Source organism: Ostrinia furnacalis, unplaced genomic scaffold, assembly GCF_004193835.3.
Source record: "Ostrinia furnacalis isolate ACB-3 unplaced genomic scaffold, ASM419383v2 OfSCF0631, whole genome shotgun sequence".
Lineage (NCBI taxonomy): Eukaryota > Metazoa > Arthropoda > Insecta > Lepidoptera > Crambidae > Ostrinia > Ostrinia furnacalis.
Window position 1 is genome coordinate 467691 of NW_021130870.1, and position 9820 is coordinate 477510.

The 9820-nt window shown below is 38.1% G+C and overlaps 1 protein-coding gene across 1 annotated transcript; it reads right to left on the minus strand.

Moving 5' to 3' along the window:
• Nucleotides 1-1908: 1908 nt before the first annotated feature.
• On the minus strand, nucleotides 1909-9570 carry LOC114366396 (gustatory receptor for sugar taste 64e). Its single transcript, XM_028323259.1, has 10 exons — nucleotides 9431-9570; nucleotides 8139-8260; nucleotides 7279-7458; nucleotides 6768-6916; nucleotides 6110-6232; nucleotides 5022-5176; nucleotides 4698-4748; nucleotides 3962-4124; nucleotides 3384-3473; nucleotides 1909-2004 (listed from the first exon to the last, which is right to left on the minus strand). Exons 1-10 carry the CDS (start codon nucleotides 9568-9570, stop codon nucleotides 1909-1911), a joined length of 1269 nt encoding a protein of 422 aa, XP_028179060.1.
• Nucleotides 9571-9820: the final 250 nt, after the last annotated feature.

A 9820-nucleotide genomic window follows, 5' to 3' on the forward strand; every position in this document is an offset into this window, starting at 1 on the left:
TAGTTTTATTTTCAAACGCTTTTAATTTTATTTGCATACCATTCATTTTGAAAGTAAGATAAAATACAATACAAAATGGAGGTAAATTAAACAAATTGTTTTCTGCAACTGTCATTAATTTCTCACAAACTTATAAATTGTTTTTATCGAGTAAGACACCGAAACCTATAAGTACTTAACTACTAGGGTGATTGCTATAGTAATTGGCCTGTACATAGCTATTGGCCACCTTGGCTAAAATAAAAATAAACAAGCATATGTACGTTATTAATAGTGGAAAAGAGACACAAATACTTTCTCTGAGCAATACGCTGTCCAATGTAGTATGTCAGAGTAAGAACAGATGGTACTCTAAACAGCAGAAGCTTTCTTTCGACAACGAGTCGTCCGAGTAGCCGCATGCTTGTCAAAATTTTAAGGTAAATATTTATGAATATTGTTCGTAATTTCATTGTTTTTGCTTGTTATAGTAATTTTACTGTTTTTTTTTGTAACGAGATAAAAATTTGCAAGCAATGTATAAGTTGTAAGAAAGACTGTCTTCAAGTCGATAACTAGTGTAACTCAGAATAAACCGGAGTGCAGATTCATATTATTTGAGGCACACTTTGTATCGCTGTGCCATTTTACTGTGTAGTTTACGTTGAAAGAAAGAAATAAAATGTTTCAAAAAGACAAAACAAAACGTTGCTAAGAACTAGATTGTTTATTTCCAATTTTTCCAAGGTTGTATGTCACATATTTGGCTGAAAACGCTGCACGTTGTCTCAAGAATCTTTGGTCGTTCAAGAACGAAAATATAGAGTCCTGTATGTTTTAGAAGCATAAAACACGACAGGCATACTATTTGTATATGATCAGAAAAGTTATTTTTGAAGGGTTTTCTTTATGACATTATTTACTTTGTAATTCAGATCTTATTTCGGCGAATTATGTTTGATATGAAGAAAGTTTCAAGTATGATTAAAAAGCATTTATTGCCACTTTCTTTTTTATTTACTCCTATTTATAAATTATTGTTGTAAAAATTGTTGCAAATTATACCTACTACACAAGACGTCTAATCTTGCTATTATTTTGTGTTGAAAAGTTATCCCATTTATTGTGGAAGCTACTATCTGTCTAGGATTACCAATGGAAGCAAAAAATCAATGAAAAATGTTGCGAAAGCGGGAAGAAATATTCAAACTCCCAACCTGCTTATTTTCACGCGTACAAATAAAAGTACCAATCCTTAATCATACAACAAGAATAATATTATTATAGTCGTGATAACTTCTAAGAAGCTACTAAGATTATTAATAATACCTGTACAAATCGGTAGGCTCAGGGTACCTACTAATATGATTGCCTCAGTCCTTAGGTTTTCATAATATAGCATTTCTATTCTACACACCTTAATGGGGTCTTTGATCAGAACATTACATTACCTATGATTTTCTATGATTTCCTTTTCGTGGGAGCACAATGATAATATTGACTAGGTAACTCATCTTATTAGGAATCAAAAGGAAATCACATTCACCTTTTCGTACTTACAATATTTACGATGTAACTCATTCTGTGGCAAATCATTTATGTTTTACGTGGAGGAATGAAGGGAAATAAAACAAATTGTTTTCTGCTACTAAGTATCAGTAATTTTCACAAACTATAAATTGTTTTTATCCGATAGGACACCGAAATCTTTAAAAGAAGCTTTAAAATGTATATTATAGATACTAATTGAAGTAGGTACTTTGAAACTTCTTTTGGTATCATTTATAAATCATGACATCGTTTCCATTACTAATTTTGTTTATGAAGCTTCCTGAATAATATTTTTTACAAAAAGTTCCAAAAAATTGTTTTCATTTCCATTATCATATTTTTTTTTCAAAGCTAAGCATTTTCAGATGAAACAAGCACTTATGTCGGCGATGGAACAGTAGGTGATGCAGACGTAGGTGAGACTCCAGTGAACTGCATTAGAACCAATTCGTATGTGACTATAGTTCCAGCTACCTGTAAAAAAAAATCAAGATCAAAATCAAAAATATTTTATAAAGTTTAGACCACAAGTGGAACTTATGAACGTCAAAATATTATAGTAAACTAGCTTTCCACCCGCGGTTTCGCCCGCGTGGAATTTTGTCTGTCAAAGAAAAACTTTTTCTAAAACCGGTTTCAAAAACCGGGATAAAAACTATCCTATGTCCTTTCCCGGGACTCAAACTGTCTCTATGCCAAATTTCATCAAAATCGGTTCAGTGGTTTAGGCGTGAAAGAGAGACAGATAGACAGACAGAGTTACTTTCGCATTCATAATATTAGTATAGATAAAAAAAAGGTAGCCCTTATGGACCACTTTACATGTCTCCTTATCTTATGGGCCCTACCAGCGCTTCGAGACAAACATAAAATATAGCAAGTGCTTATAGTTTATAAGCTATGGCGCTTAAAAGACATAATATGAGTACCTAAACCTTTGTAGAAAAAGATTTTAATATTTTGGAGCTCGGCCTCTAGAATCTAGAGATTTTCGTTAACACTCGTTTTAGTTTCAAATCTAAAGGAACTCAATCGTAGATTTAAGTAATTACTTTGATTTGATTGACATCGAATAAAATATCTCGAAAAGGGTCAAAAGGCTTGTTAACTAAATACAGAAAGATTTTAAGCGGAAAATATTGTCGCCTTAAGGTTCGGCCAAACCAACGCGATCACACGCGATCAGCCGGCGTGCAGCGATGGCGACCAGAACTAAATGCATTGATCGCCATCGCTGCACGCCAGTTGATCGCGTAGTGATCGCGTTGGTTTGGCCGAACCTTTAATGAGTTAATATTGTTGCATTAAGCGGTCCGCTGCTCACTCTAGCGTCCTTCTCTTCAAGGCCCAACGCTTTAATTCCTTTGCCATCATTTTGTAGCAGTTAAGTACGAAATGAAATTTCAGAAAACTATTAAGTCAGTAATAGTCATTACACCTTTTCATTTTAGGACCTTTCAATCTTCACCAGGAAAACAACGTTTCTATCCCTGCGAAATACATTGGCGTTGGACGTCAAGAATATAGATAGAGAGGCCTGTATTCTGATGTTTAATGTATGTATTTATTTACCCATGTAGTCGTGTGCTTCTAGTAGGGTATAATAGGGCCTATTCTTCCTTTGGATGTCGTAAGAGGTGACTAAGGAATCACTATGCGAACATTAGGCCTCCCTAACCAGTTGGACAGACGGCAGCGTGAGGATGGGAATGGACCAAATCTTTCATTTGCCTCTGGTAAATTAGAGAGAGTCATTCTACGGCAGTGGTGAGTTAATAACCTGATCATGAGGATGATGATGATGATGATGATGATGATGATGATGATGATGATGATGTTGATGATTCACTTACCGTTAAAACTAAGCCACGTGTGACGTTGAAAAACTGAATCCCACTTAGTGCAACCGTGTCCATATGGATTTGATCTAACAACCGTTGTATCTGAAAAAATCATCAGGTTAAAATCTATTAACTAAACCGTGTGACCCTTCCAAAAATCAGAAAAAAACCTTTGTGTTTCTCTGGGTCTCTATCTTTAAACCAAATCTTATTTAAATCGATACAGTAGTTTTTGCGTGTAAGAGTAACAAACATCCATCTATCCATCTCAGGGTATAGTACAGACGACAGCACATTAGACTACTCATTATTGATGCAAAATCGCCCTTTTTACAACTACATATAAGATGTCACAGTGCTTCTTATATAGCTTGATGTTGTTGCTGAGTTTGTTGCGGCGCTTCTTCTCAGCACTAGCCAAATGTTTGTCTCGAAGCAAAAAAATAATGAGACATGTATAGGCTCCTTAAGAGCATTTTGACGATTTGTAAGTACTATTTTAAATAGTCTACACAAATAAAGATAATTTTGATTTTGATTTGATGTGCTGTCGGCTGACATATGGAGAACTCTGGTTATTGAGGACTTACTTCCACGCAGTAAGCAGACGAGGACACCCGGTACAAAGCCTGGGCTGGCTTCGTACTCGCAGTGTGCACTTGGGCAGCGATCAGAGACACCGCCAGAGACCTCGCCACCAGGAACACACAGGAGTACACGAAGTATATTGCTTGTTCGTACCCGCGGAAGAGTCTGGAAAGAATTTTATTGCTAGTAAATTAAATTAAATTAGGATGGCCATCCTTAATTTTTCTTTGGATGTCGTAAAAGGCGACTAAGAGAGAGATATTATGACATTATGCGAAAATAAGGCTTCCCCAGTCTGGCCGGCGTGGAGACAAATCCTCTATTTCATCATTATCATTTCAGCCATAGGACGACCACTGCTAAATATAAGTTCCAACAATTTCCAGATTAGCTGGTTGGTAAAGGCCTTTCTGCAATCTATCGTCGTCTGTCTACCTTATGTGTGGACATCCAACTCTGGAAGGGATTGTTTGATTATTAAATCAAATTGAGTCACCCACGTACGATCGGGCAGAGTAGAATAGAACCCCTCCACTTTTCCCGTCGGTGTTATAAGATGCGACTAAAGAAAAGATGGGAGAGATATATGCAAAGATCAGGCCCCCCCAATCCGTCTAACCAGCATGGGAGCGAATGTAGGCCAAATCCGCCCTTTTGTCACTGGTAAATATTAAAGACGGTCGTTACTTCTGTAGTCGAAACACTAATTATAATGTCTACTGTAAAACATAATCTTACCGTTCATCAGGAGCATCGTATTTACATGAAGGCTTTGCTGACACCCCTTCCCTTGAAGTAAAAACCATTGATTTAATGTAATGTACTGATATTTGAACGTTTTTTAGTAATTGCAAAATTATTTTTCTAATAGATTAGCAGAGAAGAGGTACATAATCAATTAAATTCATAATGCGAATCCAATGATTCAATCAGCTTATCACAAACTAGCTCTCGTATGGGTATTATTTTTAAATAATTTTAAAAGGACATAATAATGGAGAATCTGCAAAAGTAAGTAAGAGCTTCCTCGTTGTGGATAAAAAAATACAGCATAAAAAATACACGAAAGTATGCAGCATCTGCAGGCAAATGAAGAAGAGGTTGTTTGCGAAGGATATGAAGATGATCCCTCCGATGACGTCATCAACCTTCCGCACCAATGACGCGGCCCTGCAATAGTCTTCTCTGATCGAACGCCAGAAAGTTGATGGCACGTACTGGAAAATAAAAGGAAAACTATTTGTTTTGTTATCAGAGACATTTAGTAAAACTGTCGTTAATTCATCATCATCAGCAACAAAACGTCCACTGCTGAACATAGGAATCATTGGGGTAGCCCAATGAATTACCTTTATGAGATCACCGGTCTATCATGTTGTCGTTGGTTCTTTTAAATATCGGAAAAGATAAAATGTAACTATTTTATAACGAAATCTGTGTAGTAAAAACGGGCAACGGGCAACGGGCATAAGGACACCATTGCTGGAAAAGGCCACCCATTAAATAACTATTTTCGCAACAACCAACTCTTCTAAAACATTATATTTTCATAGTTACCTAGTTAATAGCACTATGTAAGAAGCGCTACGAATTTCTAATCCTTAATTACATCATAAAACTAGGTGGGCGATTACTGGCCATTATTAAAACTTATCATGGAGTCTAGCCCGTCGTAATTGCTATCAAACTCATAGAGATTCACTCACATTTATAGAGACTGTGGAGTGATGACGATCAGTCTCCATCAAATACGTAATAGACCTTTAGAACGCGCGTAAAGGAGATTTTACCAGTTAATGGCATCAAGCGACACTGTTTAATATCACTTTGATATTAATTTCATGCGACGCAACAAATTAACGGTGGCTTATTGACACATGAAAATCTGCCGAAATATTAAAAGTTTAGTGGAAAATAATAATTATGGTTCTATCTTAACGAGATGATAAGGTCAAGCTACGGCATGGCACAGAAGTGTGCTGATATTTTTTTTCAAAAAAGGTGATAAAACACTTTTACAACAATTATACCAATCTTACTTCTGAGTCATGTCTACGAGTATAAGCTGTTTTTGAGAGTCATAACGTATCTTCTCGCTCGCAGGCTTAAAGACTTCCTTAGTGAAAATAAAGGCCTATTTGAAACCTCACCTTTCCTTTGACAGCTACAATCCGTTTATTGACTTGCTCTAGCCTTGAAGTTAGGAAGAAACTGACGCAGATGACGAACACATCTGAGAAGTTCCAATTGAAAGTGCATTGTAGGTTGATAATCTAAAAAAGTAATAAATATTCCAGTAAGTATAATGTGGCGGTGTATAGCGAAGGAAAAATGAAAGTAGGTATATCTCAAAGGCGACATGCAACATGGAAACATGGAACATGGAAAGCATTGGGGGAGGCCTATGTTCAGCAGTGGACGTCCTATGGCTGAGATGATGATGATGATGATGATGATGATGATATCTCAAAAGTCACGTTTACCGTCGCCAGGGTCGGTGGATCCTGTGGATCCGTGCTAGATGACAACGTCTGCTACGGTTAGAGGTTCGTAACCCGTCAGAGACAAATGTAAAACTTGATGAGAACAAGCACTTATACCCAGTTTCCCAAAGGTAGACTGACCCTGGGGGTAGCTAAGCTACGTGCAACTTATACTGGAGCCATGTTGTTTCTCTAAAAGGATAAGTTCTTACTAGAGGTCCCACGCACACAACGTTTTTTTTTCAGGCGCTGTTAATGATTATTTTGGGCTAGTCTCAAAATAAATGATTGACTATAAAAAACGGTAAAAACAATCAAATCTTACTTGAGTTATCAGTCCAAGGAGGTCATTGTACGTAATGAAGGAGTATATCCACGGAAAGCTGGTGGTGATGAATGCCTCATAGAGGTGCTTTCCTGTTGGACAGTCCAGTGCTCCTGATAAGCCTGATATGTCAGCAAACACGTGTTCCACTGAAAGTTAATAGATTTTTCTTTTCATTTATTTAGACCTACATTAGGCAACTAGCTTTTTTCTGATGTCCAGTAGTTTGTGTGTGAAGTAGTTACAAAAATCCTTCCATCATCCCTAACATTCATAACATTTTACCCGACTTCAGAAAAATAAGGTGTAAAGAACGGTTTGCAACCATGGCACATTGCGGGCAGTCATCGAATCCTGCAATATCAACATGGTATCATTGTCCTAAATAAATTAAGTAATTAATAATAATATGTTTCTACTTTTAAATGTACTTTTTTAAAGCAAAATGACACCAATTAGGTTGATGTCCTATTGTCTTTATATTGATTAGGAAAATGAACCTTATACTTACCAGCAGCAAGGCTCAGTGTGATGATGCACGCAGCATTGCACTTCCTTACAAGCGTGTTATCAGGGTTGGGGTCAATAGCCTCTACCTTTGCTATCTGCCGACATAGACGCGGCCATCTTGTGGCGATCCGAAAAAACAGTACCGTTATCAAGCAGTTGGTGCTGTAGAAAACTATTGATGCTGGAAGAACATTTATTTATTCATTAATAAAAGATACACCAACAATTTTCACATGCTAGTTACGTTGTAAGGGCTCGAATCATCATCATTTTGGACACAGAATGTCCACTACAGAACATACAACCCGATCGAGGTAACTGCGCATCTCACTGAAATGCGACTCTTCCTCCCAATTACTTGCACATCTCCTCGCGTTCGCCACGTTCGTACAAGAGCGGCGATGTGATGTTACAGTCGCCAGGTGCGCAGTTTAATTAGAGTAAATACAAATGAGTAGGTAGGTCATCTTCATAGAAACGCCCGAGCGCGGTTTGTATGTGAGCGCGCCAATACGTATGCGGCGCGCACGCACACACTGACAAAATTAATTTAGCGTGGATTAACGGTGAGGTGCGCTGAATTTTGTCAGTGTGTGCGTGCGAGCCGCATACGTATTGGCACGCGCTCACATACAAACCGCGCTCCGTGCGTTTCTATGAAGATGACCTACTCATTTGTATTTACTCTGGTTTAATCGACCGCGTTGTTAGTAGGTCTCCCCCAACGACTTCCAGATTGACCAGTTAGTAGCGGCCTGCATCCAGAGCCTTCTTACTTGTGTCCAGATGTGACCGTGTCTGTCAAGCTTTATTATGTCTATAAAAATAGCTCTATGGACTAATCACTGCTGATAAACTTACTGTTTGAAGACAACGATTCTTCGGTATTCTTGACTAAGCTCAAGATACAGAACACCATGAACGTGCTTTGGCCCATAATAGTCAGGCAGCTGTATAGGCATCGCCATGAGAAGATGGTGAATCTAAAAAAAAATACACGGTACAGTCAGCGTCAAAAAGTTCGTGACACCCAAAGTTAAAAAGTTCACAACAAAAACTTATCCCAATTGTAATAAAGACGCGTTGCGAACTTTTTGGCAACTTTGATGCCACGAACTAATTGACCCTGACTGTACGATCGATGGCATATCATGCAGAATGTGGAAACTTATGTAAGTTGAAATAGGTGCTCTTTTTCAACATGAATAATCTGATACTAATGCCAGTATTCACAAACATTACTATGAGGTCTCACAGTGCGCGTACGTACAGGGTGACACACGAACCAATCACAGAGCTCTATTTAACGCTGTGCGTTCGATTTGCTACTTCACTTAAGCAAGCATCGTTTGTGAATACGGGCGTAAATGTATGAAGCCGATTCCGTTCTTACGTCACAACACAACACGAGAGGTAAATATAATTTCGTATTTATTTCAAACTGATTTCTTATAAAAATATGTAGTAAAATAATTTTTAAGAGATTAAAGCCAAAACATAATCTCCAAGACCTTCAAATTTATAAACGACCTCAAAGATACCCATTTAATGAGACCGTCTTAGATCTAGGTAATATCAATTTAAGATTGTTAAACACAGCAGGTAAGAGCAATGAATTGCTTTTGGTTATATTAATTAAAAATTATGTCTTGAAATACAAAAAAGTTTAGTAAATAAACGTTATTAGGTACGTCGATCCGTGTGTCCTATAGTCCTACTCGTGCTTGGGATTTGTTTTAAACTATTACGCCCGTATTCAAAAACATTACTATGAAGTCTCACAGTGCGCGTGGACGCGCAGGGGCACACACGAACCAATCACAGAGCTCTATTCAACACTGTGAGTGCGATTTGCTGCTGCGAGTGGGTTCACCATAAGTCCAGCAGGAATGGAGTACTAAACTCGCGTTTCTCGGATCACGAGTCAGTCCACAGTTGGGTTATAATTGTAACACTTGTATCCACAAATGATGCTTGCTTTGCTGCACAGCGTTGAATAGAGCTCTGTGATTGGTCCGTGTGTGACCCTGTGCGTCCACGCACATTGTGAGACCTCATAGTAATTCTTGTGAGTACGGGCGTAAGTCATGAAAGTTAGTAAGGACAGACAAAGTTACTTTCGTATTTACATTTTTATAGATGTATCAACTGACCTTATCTTAGAAGAATCTTTCTCAGACACTCCTACAACAGGTAGCAGACCAAACACCTGCCCAATGATGATAGTGAGCTTCATAGCAGCTTGGAACGTGGTGCCCTTTGCCCTGGGCCCTGGGACCAGGTAATCGTACATCCATGCTTTATTTGGGTCTGCAAATATAAACAGTATTTCTACTTAGCTAAGATTCAAAGTATTCTGGCGAAGGTCGCCGAAAGTACCTGCACGCGAGAAATTCAGGACCGGTTGTTGTGGAAATCCTTGAAGAAGGTCTTTGTCCAGCAGTGGACGTCATTTGCCTAAAACGAACGAAAGCTTATGACCGTGATGCTTCAACTACGTCTACGCGTACAGATCGCCATCGCCGGCGCAATCATATGATAAT